The sequence below is a fragment of the Camelina sativa genome, chromosome 16 (genome assembly GCF_030686135.1).
Source record: "Camelina sativa cultivar CO46 ecotype springtype chromosome 16, ASM3068613v1".
Taxonomy (NCBI): domain Eukaryota; kingdom Viridiplantae; phylum Streptophyta; class Magnoliopsida; order Brassicales; family Brassicaceae; genus Camelina; species Camelina sativa.
Genome location: NC_141895.1, coordinates 29,595,078 through 29,613,080, shown reverse-complemented (window position 1 = coordinate 29,613,080; position 18,003 = coordinate 29,595,078). Strand labels below are relative to the sequence as shown.

The window sequence follows — 18,003 nt, the reverse complement described above, 5'->3', positions numbered from 1 at the left end:
TTCCACGAAAAATATAATAATCAGAATATCTAATTATTATTCAATAACAAAAAGCTAATCTATTTTGTTTTTGTCAATCGGAAAATATAATATATATAAAACACTAACCTTTGGTACTTTATATCATCAAGTGATAATAGTTAGATCGAAACTAATAAACAAAATATTATTATTAGTTTCAAGACCCAAGCATATATAATTATATCGAGTTAATCTACTTTTCACTCAATATGTTTTGTGGGAGTAAATTTGACTTTTTTGGTGGTTATATATTTTTCGTTTTTTTCTGTAAAAATATTAATTTGTTTGTTAAAAGCTTTTTTTTTTTTAATCAAAAACACACTCTACGTAAAATTTACATTTATAACCTGCAAAGAAGTTGTGACTGACAAGAAAATTGTTATATATATATATATATATATTTTTTTTTTTTTTTATAAACCGAAAATTGTTATTTTTCTAACAAGAGAAACACAAGCATGAAGACTATCAAATCGTAAATATTCTTACGACGATAATATCGAGGAAACAGAGATCCCGTGAAGACATATTTTGTTCTGTGCAATAGAGATTAGAGAATTCACTTGATGAAACAAAACTTTTATCTTTTACTGACTTTTTCGGATGAGATAATTGTAACTGTTAGAATAATTGAAGATTATATGAGTCAGAAAAAGAAATAGTAATTATTTATAAACTCGTGAACCAAAAGTGATTATAACTTGAGATCGCTTGACGAAGACTTGTTGTGTAATTTAGTGGGACGACATAAAAAGGTCCACATGGGAGTCATCTTTGGTCCAAGCTAGGCTAATAGGGCTTGATAACAACCAAAGGAGAAGCGTTGTCTTAAGCTTCAACACATATAAACTTCAACTAACCATATTTGTATTAATCTATTTATGCATTCTGATCCACTTTTTAATATTCAAACAATTGATTTGGTAAATAGATTTGACTGATTGAGTTGAAGATGATGCAATGTTGTTTATCTGAAAACAAAATTTTGTTATAAATCAATAGATTTTTAACTCAAGATTAGGTAATAGCGAACGGATGATCTCAATCTCATCTTAGTTAGGGTTGGGATTCCTAAGACTTTGAAACAATTTTGTGAATGAGAAAAATAAATCTTATGGTAATGATTACTGTATAATTATGGTAATTATACAGTAAGTTTGATTTTTTTTTTATAAAGCCAAAAATATAGATGAACATAAATTATTACGTTAGAGCTAAGTTGTAAACTATACTAGTTTGATAAACATTTTTGTCAAATTTTGTGATAACATCTGGTTATAGAGTCCTTTTAGTAGCTAGCTAAAAATATCTTTTGACATGTGGTTTTGCTCCTACAAAGGACAAACATTTTATTTATTTATTTGGTACTATCTTGCGACATTGAACATACAATATAATGAATATAGTTTTTGCTGGATAAGACATAATGGTTTACAATCACACACATAGGTCAGTATATCATCTAAACTTAATTTTGACGTAGTTATATAGTCATATATAGATTTAGGTTGCAAAATTTTAGATTGCATGAGTCATACAAAATTAAGTTTAAGTATTTAATAATGTCAAAATTTAATATCCCAACTTTAACATATGTTTTTCGTTGGCGAAAAGAAAAATTTAATATCCAGACTCCACTTCCATTGTCTAAGATCACACCGAATACTCTCTTTAAGCACATGGTTGTATGTTCTTATTATGTGTGAAATTTTAACTCGATTTGTCTTGGGTTTTTATGATTTTAATGCGATACATGCTAGTCAACACATACAAAATTGAAAATTGACGAGTTCCTCCTTGAATTGGAGGGTACATCTCGTGCAAAATCTTACAAAATAAATCAAATAACAGGTTCCTAGACCCCCTAGTTACATTTGTATTTGTTTATGAAAGAAAAAGGAAAAAAGAATATGAAGTAGGGCTTCGGCCCAATACATCATTTATGCCCAAATGGTATGATTCTTCGGCCTCTAGAATGATGACATTTGCTGGTTTTAGGGGTGTAATGTGTAATCAATTAATAAACACTTTGAAATGTAACCAAGAGACTAAAAATATAAATGACACAAATATTCATTTCTTATTATAAATTCACATTGTAAAGACCAAATAAACTCTATATTCACACTGCACAAAAACATACAAAAAGATTTAGAACCCTCCTCCCAAAGAGTTTCTTGTGACCTTTCTAAACAAGCTAAGCCTTTCCAAAACCCTATCTTTCTTTTTGTATCTAACAACAATTTACACAGACCTATCCAAACCAAAAGAACCAAAAAAAAACATAACTTAAAACCCTCTTCTTCAATTAAGGATCTTGAAGAAACAAAGTTTGATAGTATAACCCTCAAACACAGTTGTTTGACTCAGTTGAACAGAGCCACCGAGACTCCAGAATCGTCCTCGTTACGGTTAATCCGGGAAAGGCGGTACCTTTTCTGCAGTGGAGCTCCTGGAGCTTCAATCTCTTCATCATTATCTGCATCAAACGGTTTGTCCCAACCGAATCCACCATGGTGGAAAGACGAGGTTTTTCGAGGTGTACTATACGCGAAATGTAACTCCTTTGCGATTGATGTCTGTAAACACAAATAATGAGCTATCAGATCCAATATCAACTAATAACGGACAGTCAAAATCAACCAATGATGGCTATATTATAACTTACAGCTTCTTTGATTGTCTTTGAAACCTGAAACAATTGTTTCAAGTCTTCATGCTCAACCCCACATATAATCCTCACCTGTAAACAACAACCCATATGGTCTATCAATAAAAATGTCTTTCCGAATCTCTACGAACAAAAATGTTTCAACTGAATGAACAAACCCAGAAAACAGAGAAGGATAAATACGAGTTTACGATTTTAAATCTCAAATCAAGAAAAAGAAATGAAATTTCAGCTAAATCTGATTAATAATCCGTAAATTAACATTGAATCTCAACTAATTAACAGAACCCAGAAATCAAAAACGGATAAAAATGAGTCAAATCAAAAAAAAAATCGAAAACTCTTTCTCATTTTAAATAAGATTTTGAATCTCAGAGACAGAACAAAAAAAGGTTCTAACTTTTAGCTCAAATCTGATTCAAACTTGACAAATTAACAAGAAATCTCAACTAATGAACAAAACCCAGAAACCAGAAAGAGATTTTAAAAGGAGTTAAGTGAAGAAATGAACCAGAATATCTTGTGGAAGATCTTCAAGTTCTCGACTTTGACAATCTCCAACAGAAGAAGCTTTATCACAGAGCTTCTTAGACGAGCTTTCCCCAACAGGTGAGTTAAAAACCGAATCCCCAACAATCTCATCATCACCTGACGATATCAGAATCCTCTTTCTCCCAAATCCTCTCTTGTACTGTACGAACTCTAACTCTAACCCTAACCCTCCATCACCCACATCTCGACGATGTTTCAAATTCGATTTCTGGGCTACGACTCTCTTCTTCCCCAATGCCATTTTCGTCGATCTGTATCACCAAAAAGCACAAAAAAAAATCAGATCTTTACAAAAATTTCAGAGACTCTGTAAAAAGAAACAGAGGATTTGATGAAGCAGGAGACAAACCTATAAGTTAATGAGATTATCACCAAAAGATTTGTTTGATATGTAAGTCTTTGCGCGAAATGAACAAAAAAGCTGAGAGAAAAATGAGTAATTTTTCTGTTTTTATGTTATGATTTTAAATTTATGACTAAAGAAGATGAATTACTATACTTTCTCTCTACTTATAGTAGATAAATTATTAATTTTGATTTTTCTTTTTAAGTTTATTTTGTTTTTTTTATTATAAAAACGAGTAAAGTAGAAAACACTGGAAATTTCCTCACAGCACAAAAAAAAATATCTTAAAATTTTTTAAATTTCGTTATTCTCCCTCCCTGCCCCTGGTAAGCAAAAGACGGCTTAACAAAAAAAAAATAAAAGAAAGGAAACTAGCCGTTGGGAAAGGACACGTGGCGTACTCTGAGCCGGAGAAGGAACCAACGTGGGTGGTTCAAGGGATGACGTGGCGACAAGTTGTTCGTTTGACGGTTTTTACTTTACTCGTCGACGGTCTCACACGGTTTTGTTTTTCTTAGGATTCCCGAAAAGCATAAACAAGAAAAAATCTTTGGAGTCTCTGACACACGAGACAACACAACACTCTTTTAAGTTATCACCGACCAAAAGATTAGGATGAATAAGTTTTTGTTTTTTTTTTTAATTTAATTATTATTGATTACTCTTCATGTTAATCTCATAGATCATTTTTATTTATATATTTCTGGGGATCCTTTTATTTATGCAATTTAGTTATTGCATTATCAAGATCCAAAGATATGATTGCATTATTGTTATATTTTTCTATTGTTGTGTTTCAAAATCTTATTGAAAACATGATATACATGCCATTTGTTATGAATTTATCTAACATATTAATTAGTTCTATGTACATCTCTTTTAGTATAAGAAGTTTTTACTATTTCAAACTATTGAAATATCTGAATTGGCAAATAACTGATTGGACAATTTAATGTCAATGCTTTATTTATGCTAAAATAGTATATTATATAGATATTGATTGTGTCTAGTTTGGGTATATGCAATCTAGTCTGTTATGTTATTTATTGAGTTAATCAAGGTCCATATATATATTAATATATCTACCTTATCCCTCAATCTTATTCAACAGGCAACAAGTATGCATGCCATTAGTTGAGTTAACTAATTATCAGTACATCTCTTTAAGTAAGGAATTTATTTTTGTATATAATTAGAATATCTTAATTTGAAAATTTTAAGAATTTGTCAAAATTATATTGTTGGTCAACTTTTTCTATTAAAATAATTGTAATCAACAATTAAATATATAAACACTATACCATATTAAAATGATATAGAAACATACACATTTTCCGGTTACTATATACTTTTCCGGTTTATAAAAACATCCAATGTATTTCTTGATTTAACTACTGGTTCTGATCTTCTTAATATATACTCTTAACTATTGGATTTAATGATCGGTGTCTACAATGAAATGGATTTTTTTTGTGGGCTTTAATGGGCCTAAACGACATTATTGATCCATGAGCTCCCTATTGGGCAATATTAAAGTATCATTCTTCTTTCGTTGTCACAAATCAATGGATGGGAGCTTTGTTCGTTCTTCATCTTCTCTGCTTTCTGTTAGGGATCGAGACCGACCGTTGCTGTTTACAGATGACGCTGATAAAGATTGGCCCGCCCTCGTCTCGGATCGGCTCAGCCACCTTAGTGGTGCGGCTATCAAGGAGGCAGAAGGTGTCGATTTCTGAATCAACGGTCAGTTTTTTCTTTAGCTTAACGAGATTTTCTTATTGCTCGATTCAACAAACCTAACAATGAGATTCTTGACCACTACAACAACACGTATCTATGATTTTTTCTTGTGTCAACATGTTTTGTTGGTCATCATCTCAGTCAGTTCTTACAGTTTCCTACTTGTTAGATACATGTTAATGTATCTCAGATTATAATTAGCTTAGAGTATACTTGTATATATATAGTTAACACTATACATTGAGATCATTAATGAGAAATAACAAACTTTTCTTATCTCTTGATGACTCACTCTCTCTCTCTCTCTAAGCTCAACTACTTCTTCTTCTCTGATTAGCTCAGTCTTGATACAGTCAATGAACAAATGATATATGGTCTCGATAGCGACAGAGCAAAGGTTGCAACTTGTAGAAACTTGAAGACCCCAAGAAGACATCACATTGTTGGAAGCTTATCAAGGTTGAGATCCACATACTGAATGCATGTTTTGGGGTACGTCCCTTAAACTAGACCAAAGGTGTCCATTGTCCAATCTTTTGTTTTGTCCCTTGGCCTAAGTTTCTCCCATGTTTTGTAAGAGGAGTATCCTTTGTAAGATTTTCCATCAATAACCCTCCACTCAAAAGATACCGCATCTGCTGAATTTTTGTGGGAATTTGAATAGTGGACAAAAGAACTTGGACGGGGAGAGCTTGTCCTTACTTAGGGGAGGCAATGATGTAGCCAGATGCCTTCCACGTCCATTTCTTACGCCAAAATCTCGCCTTTGCACCATTCCTTAGTCCTTACTTTGCATTTGATGAAGACTTGCATAATGTCTCAGCTTTCAGCAAACACTTTCAAAGAAACGTGTTTTTAAGAGTATGATGCAAAAAAATCGTATTGCTCTCACATTAATAAAAAGTTATGATACATATGTTTATATAGAGAACAGCTCTCACAGTAATCGTATCGATCCAGTTTCAAAGATACATAAATGAGATAATCTATAAAATATTATGCAAATGTATTCTTAATCAGGCAGAGTGAGAGCAAACGTCAGCAACTTTTTTTTTTAACTTCATTAAATCGAAAGTATAAACTTTAATAATAGATAGATCAACACTTTTTAGCGCATGAGTATAAAAATATGTTAGCATATTAGTCTAAAAGCAACAACACCAATAATCCCAAATAAAATCAAATCTTAAGTAAAAGAAAGAATTCATAATAGAAGATAAACAATAAAGAAACAAAGCCAGTTCAAATCAGAGAGAAGATCAGAAGAAAGAAAAAAAAAACAAATTGTATCTTGAGAGCTGTGATGTTTCAAACACATCAAAAGATTTACGATAGTTTGGCATAGTTGTTCCGGAACAACCTGAGTTCAAGCTTTAGTAACTTTGATCCCAGGAAATATGCTATTAATGAAATTTAGTCTTGCATAATCTGGTACGCAAGCATTGATCTTCTCTTTTTTAGATATCACCAACTTGAACTTCACTAGACATGGTGCATTTTTGGCAAAGAACTCCATGATATCAAGCTCATGCGGGTAGCCTTTATATCCGAAAATCTTGACTTTCTTGAGAAACCCCAAAAGGTACTTGTTGTTCGAGTTAGTCTGAATTTCATCCTTATGATCAGTCTCCCAGAAAGGCAAATGAGGTGCGAAGGTGAAATTGTGAATCTGCATATATTAAACACAGCTCATTGGTGGGGGTGAGAGATATATAGAGAGAGAGAAAAAAAGAGAGGTACATCGATCACAACTCCTTCGAGTCTAGGGCATTCTTTGAGGAATTCAGCGATGTCGAAAAGAGTGCAAAACGTAGGAGCTTTAAAAGTTATCTTCAATTTTGTTAAGTTCTCAAACTTGAAAGGCAGCTTTTCGAGTTTTCCTCCTCCTACGTGTTTATAGGTGAGAGCCTACATATAATGATTATGAACAAAAGAAAATAGGGACAATCAGAGGTGGCAAAAAATATTTGAAAATTGCATTGTCATCTATATATGATGAACATTCTCTATCGATCATCCAAAGAGATATACAAATTATACTAAACTCCAACCACTTTAAGAGTTATGCATGTAACAAAAAAATAAGTATCTAAAGATTTAGTGAATATTTATGTCAAATCAAAATGGACTATTAGTATAATAAAACTATGACTCTTTTGAAGTATTTCTTATGTAGTGAAGGAAATCTCATTATACAAAATCAATATATCAAAAACTAATTATGAATCTAATAAATGTGCGAATATAATAAACTTGAAAGGAAAAAGATATACGTATTAGATTGAGAAAGAATATAATTTACCTCAAGAAAGATTGTTGTTGTTGCGAGGACAGAAACGTGTGTAAAGAAACACATGTTAATAACCACCAAGTAACTTGAATCGTAATAAGTCGGACTAAAGTTCCGATTATAATGGAGGTTTATGTCTTTAAGTGCATCTGTTCTCACAAAGTTAAATGGAATGACATATCCATTGTATTTGTAGATTTCTAAAGAGGGTGCATCCAAATAGATGTCCCAAAGCCCTCGCGTAGAAGACAAAACAAGCGACTGAAATTTCTTGTGATTATGAGCCTGGATGTTCAACATACCATCCATCCAACATTCGGTTAGTTCCAACGACTCGAGGTGGAAGCAGTTGCTGAAAATTGCAACTATCGTCTCTTTCTTCAACTCACTCCGCCTAAGTGAGAGCATCCTCAAGAGCCTTAAACCTTTCGGAGTATTGTCAGGTATCTCAAATTTACATGAACGCAGCTTCAAATCTTGTAGACTTTCCAAGTCCGAGAAATTGATCGGGATCTCCATAACTTTTTTGGATTTGGAGAAATCTAGGACGATATCTTTGATGTTTTTACCAAGACATGTATTGATCCATGAGATGACTTTATCTTCTACACCAAGATGATTGATAACCAAAACGAATTTGTCAATCTCCGATCCTTTGTATTCATTGAATACTTTCTCGATGATGCTCACAGCCTCTGACTGACTACGACGTCTTTTAGAATATATTCCACTGAAATCGAGGTCACGAGATTGTATAGCTGTATTCACAAATCTTTTGGACAGAGTACGATTTCGTAAAAGAGATTGCACTGGAAGATACATGGAGATGAGGTGCTCGACCAGATCGTCAGGAATTGACTGAGTAAGTTTCGTGATCTTATTTGAGGATCCTTCCATTTCTCTTATCTTAGAAGTAGAAGCTATGGATTTGAGATTTCACTAGTAAGAAGATATGATATATATAGATTATATTATGGGAAAGAAATATTGATTATCATTTGCTTTTGTTTTAGTCAATTCTAGATTTCTTTCCTTTTGTCATTTAAGAAATGTAATAATTATCATATTATAAATTTGACTTTTACAAAAAAGACTTGTTTATTTTTAGAAGAAACTTAACAATATATTTATTTCTATATATTAATTAATTAATGTTTACAAAAAACTTTAGAGCTATTTCTTGCCAATAAAATTAATATTTTGTATAGAAATTGTCTGCATGTTAGCTGTATAAAACTTTTTCCATATTTTGTTAATTTTATTACTAACTTGATTCCAATATGTGTCAAAAGAAATTATGATTTTGACAGATAATAATTTGTTACTTTGTATTTTGAGCTAATTAATTAGAAATTTGACTTTTTATAAAAAAGACTGGATTATCTTTAGAAGAAACTTAATAGTGTGTGTTTATGTTAATTAATAAATATATACATATATATTTTAGAGCTATTTCTTACCAATACAATTAATATTTTTCTATAAAAATTGTCTACATTTAGCTATATAAATTTTTTTTCCATATATTAAAGGTTTTATTACTAAGTTGATTCAAATATGTGTCAAAAAATAAATTATGATTTTGACAGATTATAATTTGAACTAATACATTGTAAATTTGACTTTTTTGAAAAAAAGACTGGTTTATATTTAGAAGATACTTAACAATACGCTTACTTATGATAATTAATATATACAGAAATATTTTAGAGCTATTTCTTACCAATAATGTTAATATTTTCTATAGAAATTGTTTGCATGTTAGCTATATAAAAGTTTTTCCATATATCGTAGGTTTTATTACTAACTTGATGTCAATATGTGTCAAAAAAAATTTATGATTTTGATTACTTAGTCATTTGAACTAAGAAATTATATAAATTTGACATTCAATTTCTTCTAATGACATTATTTAGAAAATAGCATAAAATTTCTATTGCAAAGTTAAATTTGACTTCGTGGATTTGATAAGCATTTTTTCCAAGTTTACTATGAAATTCAAAACCCATCTAATCGCTTCAAATACACAAATCGCTACAAAATTTGCTTATTTTCAAATAATACTTATGAAGATTTATTTCTTCTTTTTTTTGTTCAGATTAATAAAGATTTTAGAATAGATAGCCCGCTCTTAAAAAGGTATAAAAAACTAAAATTACCATTGAAATTAAGATGAGACAAATAATTATAGACAAGATTCTATCCAAAAACTCACTTCAACAAGAGCATAATATGAGGTAAGAGTGGTATGAGAAGCAAAGCGAAAACAACGATGAAAAGAATAATGGCATAACAAGTCCATTTCCTTGAGCTCTTTTGGTACTCTCTTGCATCTTGAAGCTGGTCTGTCCCTCTTCTCACGAACGAGCTAGCCTTCGACACGTGGCTTTCAATGTCATTTAGTTGCTGACCTTGTGCTTCAACCAGAGCCGCCATGTCTAAGAACACTTGGTGAAGCTCTATAAGATTCTTCTCTATCTCTTTTACCGCGTCATGTCTCTCTTGAATCTCTGATATGGTGTCTAATATTTGGCCTCTCCCTTGTTCTTGTATCGCTTTCTGGAGAAAATTCTCGCTTTCACCGCTCGAAATCAAGTTCTCAATCGTTTGTTCGTCTGCCTTTTCTCCGGTTATTGTGAAATATCTGCAACAATTCCAATGTTTTGGTACGTCAACACACCAAACTTCTATTTTAAGTACAAGAAGCTAGGGGTTAAATGGAGAAAGATCATATTCACCTGCGTTCTACGGTTTCTTTATACTCAGCGTTCATCCGTGTGCGCGGACCTTGAAAACTATCCATCAAGTCCTTAAGCTTTTTCCCTAGTCCACTAACAACAGACGTCCTGGTCCTATCGGTGGAAGAGCCAGGGCCACAACCAGGGACATTACGGCTATTAGCATTTGCCTTTTCAAGCGCCTCGAGTTTTTGTTTGATGATCTTGACTCTCTTGAGGACCTGAGAGACATCTCCATCCATCTTTGCTCGGAGTTCCTTCACCTTGTTGGCATTGTGTACCGTTTTGCACTCCTCGTTCGAATCTTGAAGCTTCTTGTAAAGAGTCTCTACGCCTTTCATGTCATCTTTGACATTTTCGACATCCTCGAAGAACTTATCGAGGTTCATCGTCTCTTTACCTGCCTTGATATCGTCCATTTGGGCCTGTTGCTTCAGGTCCGTGTACTTCTTGAACGAACTAGAGAATAAATCATTCATTTCTTTCTATTTGCTTTAAGAAAATTATATACAAGAAACAAGTTCTATTTGAAATATTATTTTGGGTTCAAGGGACGATGATCTTGATGAAGATCATCATCATCCTCTGCTTGGGTACGAGGAAGAAGATGGGGAAGATTTTGTTTTCCTATTTTGGAAGAGGTTCGCAACTAGTTTTGTTAGAAATGTTCGTTCTGTTTTGTTTGGAGAAAGGATACACGACCAGTTTTGGGAACTATCCAAGAATAGCCAATGACAGAACTTCTATTAAACCAAATTAGCCCGATATGAAAACCTCCAAAAGCTCTCTTCTTTAGGATGAGTCTCACAAACGAGCTCTCATCCCTATTTATGGAAACAAAGCACTCTATTTAGTATATTCAGAGACTTAGGTACGGTTTAGGGGATTCAACATTAAATCCAAATGAACAACAGAAAGCAATCGAAAGTAGAAGAAGCGTGGATTCCTAATCCTGAGTAATGGATCTTTAGACCTAAAAGTCCGAATCCTGTGGGAAAAAAATGAAAGAATGTGTTAGTAACACTTTTGTGGAAAGCATTGAAATTGAGAAGCGCAACATATTCTATTATGCGATCCATTTTTGCAGAAATATTTTTTTTTGCAGAGGATAAAATAAAAATAAAAATAACTCAGTTTGATTAAAAGAAATGATTACCCGATCAACACTAGTAACAAGAAACTTATAACACAAGCATAAGAGAATGAAGAAGAGTAATCATTAAATTACCCGATTAAATGAAGGCAATAATCGATTTTTAGTATCTTCGTCCTCCCATTCAAGCTCAGTTCCCTCCATTACAATGTTAAATTCATCAACTTGTGGGACACTTGTAGCATTTAAGGGAAGCTTTCTCAGCTTTGGGCAATCCAATACAACTATGCGCCTCAAAAATGGAAAGGGGAGAGGACTCCAGTAGATACTCTTCAGCTTCGACAAATCTTTGACAACTAAGAATTCTAGTTTCAGAAATGGGGTAATACCTGTAAGTTTTGTTGCTTTCTCTTTGTTTATTATTTCTTCCACTTGTCTTGAATCTTCAATGTGTAGGGAGACAAGATTTGGAGCAAACAATGTCCAAGTGAGATCCTTCATGCTTTGGCACTCACTTATTATCACTGTTGAGATGTTGGTAAAGCATAAATGAATTGTCGGATTATTATTAATATCCGAGACATGGCTACTTGTCACGAATAGCTTACAAAGATTCTCAATACTCTCCAGGGATGATAAATCGAGTGGCTTTTCTTGAAAATCGATAATCTCCAGATAAGTTATGCAGTTTCTTAACCTTTGATCCCCTAATAATATATGCGCCAAACTTAACTCAGCCGATACCGTTATCATTAGAACTTGTAGTTTCTCCAAGAGCTGCAGCTCCTTTAATAAACTAACATCTCCATGAACATTAGATCCAAACAGACTCAACACTCTTAAACTCAGCAACCTTGATATCCCACTGATACTGCAAAGTTTCCTTGTAGCATGTAAAATCAGGTGAGTTAGCTTTTTCAACTCTTGGAGACCAACCGGCAGTTTCTCTATACTTGTATAAGACAAGTCAAGATACTGCAAGGAGACCAGCTCTGATATCTGCTCTGGAAGTTCACTCAAGTTTTCATTACCTGACAGATCCAAAACAACTAGCTTTTGCATAGACCGTATGAATTCACCTGATAGATTCTTCAACTGATTCTCTTTTAGGAACAGAGTTGTAAGTTCAGAACACTTGGAACTGCATGTAATCTCTTTAATCTTATTCTTCATTAATGACGTCCTTCTCACAGCTCCCCAATCCTTGACTTTTGGTATTTCAACTAATCCGACGTTTGCTTGCACAACAAATGTCTCTTTCTGCTTCCCGAAACCGGATGCAATCCTCAGAGCCATTTGGCGAACCACGTCATGCATTACAACATATCCGGTACTAAACTCTGTCAGCAAATTTGCACGGATAAGGGTACCAAGCATTGCATAACCCTTATTATACACTTCTTTTATAACTTGGTATCCCCCAAGGAATCCCTCGCATATCCATAATTATATCAAATCCTCAACATGTACCGTTTCATCTTCTGGAAACAGAGCACAATATAAGAAACACGACTGGATTTGTTCATCCCCCAAGCTATCATAGCTGAACTTCAGAACTGGAAGAATTTTATTTTCCATGTCAGAAGAAAACTCTGCAGCAGATCTTGTCAAAACATCGATTGCATGCTCCCATTCTCGTACCGTTGTTTTAGATGCCATTGCCTTACCAATGACATTAAGCGCTAGAGGCAGACCACGACACTTATCAGCAACCCTTCTTGCTAGCTTGACAATGCCTGGATCTCATCTTAATGTATTGTCTCCGACTTTGCTCTTAAACAACTCCCATGCTTCATCTCGTTCCAAACATTTGATTTCCATTGCGTCATGATCCCCCATCCGCCCACATACCTCTCTAGAACGAGTGGTGAATGCTACTTTGCATCCATTTTCTCTGGTTGGAAACGGAATTCCAATGGCTTCTAAATCCACCTCCTCCCATATGTCATCCAGCATTAAAACAAATCTCTTCCTCTTTAAAACATTGTGTATATCAGAAGCCTTATCACTTTCATTTTTGCTCTTCCACTCGTCACCACAAAGGTGTAGTTTTGCTGCAATATCTTCTTGAAGCTTTGAAATCGTTGCGCCTTGAGACACCACGATCCAGATCACAACATCAAACGTCCCAGCTATTTCAGCAAACTTATTGTGTATATTCTTGAAAAGGGTAGTTTTCCCAACACCTCCCATACCGTGCAGACCCATAATTCTAACTCCATCTTCCGTAAGGCGATTCCATGCCTTTTGCAACATTGCTTCATGACCAATCGTAGGCTGAGTAGGCATCTCCTCAACTACAGATCTCGGAGCCGGCTCAGCCACCACTTCAAATTTACCCTCTGATTTGAGTCTCTTAACATCTTCCAACAACAGGAATACCATTTCCCCATAATTGTAGCTCGAACATACATTTTTGGAACATAAACCACAGAGACACAACCTCTTAAGCTGAACGAGCTTAGTATTAAGCACATTTTCGAACTGTATATCAATGCTATCGACACGGTTAAGCCATACCTGGACAGCTTCAAGCTTTTGTTGGTTGTATGCCTCTTCTCTCGCTACCTTGTTCTGCACCTCATCTTTTATTGCTCTGAGATCTTCCATTTCCCTCTCCAGATCCCTAAGATTCTCCTTGAGGGTTCGAATATAACCTTTATCACATAAACATCCAATGATACGATCCAGTACTTCAACACCAGAACATTGGAAAGACACAATATTTCCCATGGTGAGAGAAATTTTCAGTAAGCAACAACGAAGCTAAAGCTGCTCAACAAGTGTGTTTTAGGTGAAAAATATTACAGATAACATCTAGGTCCCATACGAATGGTTAGAAGATAGAAAAAGACATTCGTTGATTTGCAGACCACTCGGTTTCCATTTGGAGGACTTTGTTTATTCTTATTATCTTTTGGTCAGCTATTGAGTACATAGAAATTAGTTTCTGGCAATTATATTGACATCTAATGACTTTTCAAAGTAACGACTGGAAGGGCATTTGAAGAAACCCGTCAATACGACGACTTAGAGATTAAGTTCGCCAACCTTTTGATCTCCTAATACTTTTGCTCCAAACTTAACTCGGCCGATACCGTAATGCCAGTTAGATCTTGTAGATTCTTCAAGAGCTGTTGCTCCTCCTTCAATAAGATAACATTCTGACTTTAGCAGACTCAACATTCTTAAACTCAGCAACCTTCAATCTCATTTTCCATTAAAGACATCCTTAAAGAAAAAGTAACATACCCTAAATAATACACAATTTACTCACTCTCTCTATCTCTCTCTGAACCAGAGCCTGGTTTAACTTACCTCAATGAAATTTGAACAAAGGCCATCACTTGGCATGACTTGAATCGAACATAAAAAAAAACGTTAACTCTTGTAATATCAGAGATTTGAACAATTGCCATGTCTTCCTCTTTCTTTCATCAGATGAACAAAATCTCCAACTTCTCTGCTGTACTCATCTTTGTCATAACCAGCAAAAACAAAAAATTAGCCAAAGAATGTCATCACCACACCACAACCAACCTCCGAAGATTTAAAACATTGCTAGCTTAGCCATTACAATTTCAAGAAACATATTGAAGTAGACATGAAGTTGAGATACCTAAATAAAACCCCAAAACTAACGACAGCGGCATCGCCAAGGCCCTGTTTGGGTAGTAACGAATGCCTATGGACTGTAAGAACATATCTGGTGCATACCCCCAAATCAACATGATCACAGTGGAAACAACAATCCAAATGGATCCTACAAAAACCATAAACCTAATAATGTTTACTATTTTCTGAATCCTGCAATTTTTTTTTAAGAGAATTCACAGCAAAATCGTTGAGGGTCAGAAGCAAAAAAAAAATAGTGAGGCGGTTTTTGCAATAAATTACCAATTCCGAGGACGAAAATTGCAAATATTCGGGGAACAGATCCAAGAACTGAGAAAACTCTAGAATCCACAGTAGCTCAAAAGTTAGGGAACTAAAAGATTAGGGGATGGGTGTAGGGAGGCCCGCACGAGGTGAGTTCTGCAAAAGTAAGCAGCGTCAACACATCGGCCAGCCTATAACCCCTCCATAAATTCTTGCGCAACTTTTATGTTTTACGTTAGCGCTGCGACCGGTTCTCACCGACCGCTTTGTTTTCCTTACTCATTAGTTTAAGGCAAGTTTTTACAGATGTTCTCCATCACTATCTTATAGTAGCTTAGCTAGGTCTTAGATAGCTTATGGTTCCGATGTGGGACAAAAAATACTCTTAATATTAAGTTATTATTACACAAGAGTTGAACTTGTTATAGCCTTGTATGAAAAAATAGGCCCAATGTTGAAAGACAAGCCCACTTTTATTGAAGCAAAGGAGCCTTAAAAATATCAAACTATAAACAAAATCGTTTGTCGAGCTTTATGGGCTTTTGTGATTCGACTGGACACTGTTATGGGACGGACGCTTGTGTGGTTCAAGTCAACTTTGCATTACGCTTGTGTGGTTTCCCTTCAAACGTTTGTGACTTAGACCATTTCGATCAAACGGTTGTAGTACATCCGATGAAACTTTTGTGACCTCACTAATTAGTCTACAGGGCACTTGTCTTGTGGTAAACACTTGTCACAAACTCACCTAGACTATGACAATCGTAGATCTTGCATCTATTTACATATTGGAATCAAATGAATTACAATAACACAAAAGCCATACTTTTGAGCGAAGTACTAAAGTACTGATTAAACTACCTCGTACGCGTATTTGACTATACCAAACACACGTTTAGGAAATTTAGTTGGTAAGTCATTCTATCTACCGAATATATTGTCGTATGCTTTGCTTAATTAATTTATCATCTCCTTCAATATTTTTTAAATAATATAAACAGTGAAAGATTAGTATGTATCAAACATTTATTATATTTTGTCTCCTTACATACCTATTTTATCCATTCACATTATCTCCTCACTCGAACCAAAAAAAAAAAAAAAAAAGAAGAACCGAGAAGATCATATATACGACGTCCATATTATTCAACGTCTTTTGAAGCAACACGTGTCGTATCTTGTAAGCTCTGGCCGGTGCACAAGTAACGTATCTTCATATATAGATTCTCCTTAAAACCGTTGTGATACTCGAGAAATTACCGGAACTAGATGGCACCATCCATATCCGCAGACTCTAGCGCGTGACGCCAAGACAGAGGCTTGTTGAACGACACGTAAAGATTTGTTCTTCTGAATAATTCAACTCGCGAATGGTTGGCGCGTTAATGTGAGTGAAACCCGGGGGTTGAAGAAACTCACAGTCTAACTCTATAGTCTATACCGTTGGACGAAAATGACGGTTACCCATCAGTAGAAAACAGTTGATAAACATTGTCGTTTTGTTCTTTCGCGGTTTCTACGAAATTTCTAGGCGAAGACTCTCTGATTCAGTGATGTCTGAGCTTTGTGGAGCAACCATTTGCAGCTTTTTCAGACTAAAACCAACCCAAGTTTTATGCTGTGGTTTTATCATCAATTGGGTCTATAATATTTTATCTTATAAGGTTGCGCGTTATGCATGCACTATATATTAGGTTAACAGATTTTAGTTTGTGGATTACTAGATGAGTCATGAGTGCTAACAAAGATCGTTTCATTTTTGTCGTTAATTATTGTGACACATTAGAGAACATACTTGGAACAGGAAGTATTGTATAAAACCAAAATACGGAATTTCGCCTCATACTCTATCAGAATATTTATCATACAAGCGAGTTATCACTAAGCTTGGTAAGACGTACGTACTCTTTCTAACTATATTACGAAAGAAAAGAAAACATATATATGGCAAAAAGCCCTGTCTCTAGCTGATTTAGTTGACCGACCAACAATTTTATTATTTAAACCAATAAAAAAACTTTATGGTGACAGAAAATAGGATTAGTAAAAGCAAAAAAAAAAAAAAAAAACAAAGAGCGTTATAGTAAAACTTTTCACGCGTTTGCACTTTCCAATTTTCATGACACTTAAAAAAAACACAAGAACTCCAAAATTGTGGATTGAGAATCATGTTAACTTAAATTAAATCATTTTTCTAAAACTTTGTAGATAATAATGCCTATTAGTAAGCCTAGACAAAAACGAACCGTGATACCAAACCATACCAAACCAAAAATCGAATGTATTTGAAATATTAAGAAAAAAAAACCGCAATACCAAAAATTGTAATTATAAAACCAAATTTATTAATTAGGTTAAAATTCGAGATATTAAATTGTAAGGTGAGGTGAAGGCTTGTAGTAATTGAAATCCAATACATTTGATGTGCGAAAAGAAATATTCACAAAAATATACATACTTTTACATAAAAAACCTATATATAAATTTATAAATCAGGACTTTCCACGTTTTTCTAATAGTTGATTAAAAACGTATTGGTGAATAAACTACTTGTTGAATGATATAGAAAAAAATGGTATGTCACCAAAGTTCAAATATAAAATAGTTTCTCCCTTTTTCTAATTTATTATTATTTGAATGGAGAATCTTTAAAAGTAAGAAACTCTCCATGAA

The 18,003-nt window shown here is 34.0% G+C and overlaps 4 protein-coding genes, 1 long non-coding RNA gene and 1 other non-coding gene across 10 annotated transcripts; 1 reads left to right on the top strand and 5 right to left on the bottom strand.

Annotated features, from left to right (window-relative positions):
* Positions 1-2,082: 2,082 nt before the first annotated feature.
* On the bottom strand, positions 2,083-3,913 carry LOC104752797 (F-box protein At1g61340-like). Its single transcript, XM_010475039.3, has 4 exons — positions 3,594-3,913; positions 3,204-3,495; positions 2,690-2,764; positions 2,083-2,600 (listed from the first exon to the last, which is right to left on the bottom strand). The coding sequence occupies exons 2-4, from the start codon at positions 3,483-3,485 to the stop codon at positions 2,388-2,390; spliced, it is 570 nt and encodes a 189-aa protein (XP_010473341.2). The 5' UTR covers positions 3,486-3,495; positions 3,594-3,913; the 3' UTR covers positions 2,083-2,387.
* Positions 3,914-5,147: 1,234 nt separating this feature from the next.
* On the top strand, positions 5,148-6,254 carry LOC147926090 (uncharacterized). 2 transcript variants are annotated; one of them, XR_015585105.1, is made up of 2 exons: positions 5,148-5,333; positions 5,684-6,254. It is a non-coding gene; the product is annotated as an uncharacterized LOC147926090 (long non-coding RNA). The 2 variants fall into 2 exon arrangements; XR_015585104.1 differs by having other exon boundaries at positions 5,668-6,254.
* Positions 6,255-6,494: 240 nt separating this feature from the next.
* LOC104752796 (FBD-associated F-box protein At1g61320-like) lies at positions 6,495-8,548 on the bottom strand. Its single transcript, XM_019238565.2, has 3 exons — positions 7,633-8,548; positions 7,071-7,238; positions 6,495-6,999 (listed from the first exon to the last, which is right to left on the bottom strand). Exons 1-3 carry the CDS (start codon positions 8,515-8,517, stop codon positions 6,697-6,699), a joined length of 1,356 nt encoding a protein of 451 aa, XP_019094110.2. The 5' UTR covers positions 8,518-8,548; the 3' UTR covers positions 6,495-6,696.
* Positions 8,549-9,758: 1,210 nt separating this feature from the next.
* LOC104752794 (syntaxin-124-like) lies at positions 9,759-11,094 on the bottom strand. Its single transcript, XM_010475035.2, has 2 exons — positions 10,359-11,094; positions 9,759-10,264 (listed from the first exon to the last, which is right to left on the bottom strand). The coding sequence occupies exons 1-2, from the start codon at positions 10,835-10,837 to the stop codon at positions 9,832-9,834; spliced, it is 912 nt and encodes a 303-aa protein (XP_010473337.2). The 5' UTR covers positions 10,838-11,094; the 3' UTR covers positions 9,759-9,831.
* Positions 11,084-15,677, bottom strand: LOC104752795 (putative disease resistance protein At1g61190). 4 transcript variants are annotated; one of them, XM_087493021.1, is made up of 6 exons: positions 15,349-15,658; positions 15,071-15,214; positions 14,770-14,927; positions 14,503-14,597; positions 11,587-14,108; positions 11,084-11,346 (listed from the first exon to the last, which is right to left on the bottom strand). In XM_087493021.1, the coding sequence occupies exons 5-6, from the start codon at positions 12,826-12,828 to the stop codon at positions 11,332-11,334; spliced, it is 1,257 nt and encodes a 418-aa protein (XP_087349147.1). In that variant the 5' UTR covers positions 12,829-14,108; positions 14,503-14,597; positions 14,770-14,927; positions 15,071-15,214; positions 15,349-15,658; the 3' UTR covers positions 11,084-11,331. The 4 variants fall into 4 exon arrangements, with proteins under 4 accessions (XP_087349147.1, XP_087349148.1, XP_087349146.1 ...); XM_087493022.1 differs by having other exon boundaries at positions 14,503-14,927; positions 15,349-15,677; XM_087493020.1 differs by having other exon boundaries at positions 11,587-14,597; positions 15,349-15,656.
* Positions 15,464-15,626, bottom strand: LOC147926089 (U12 minor spliceosomal RNA). The gene has a single exon (XR_015585558.1). It is a non-coding gene; the product is annotated as a U12 minor spliceosomal RNA (small nuclear RNA).
* Positions 15,678-18,003: the final 2,326 nt, after the last annotated feature.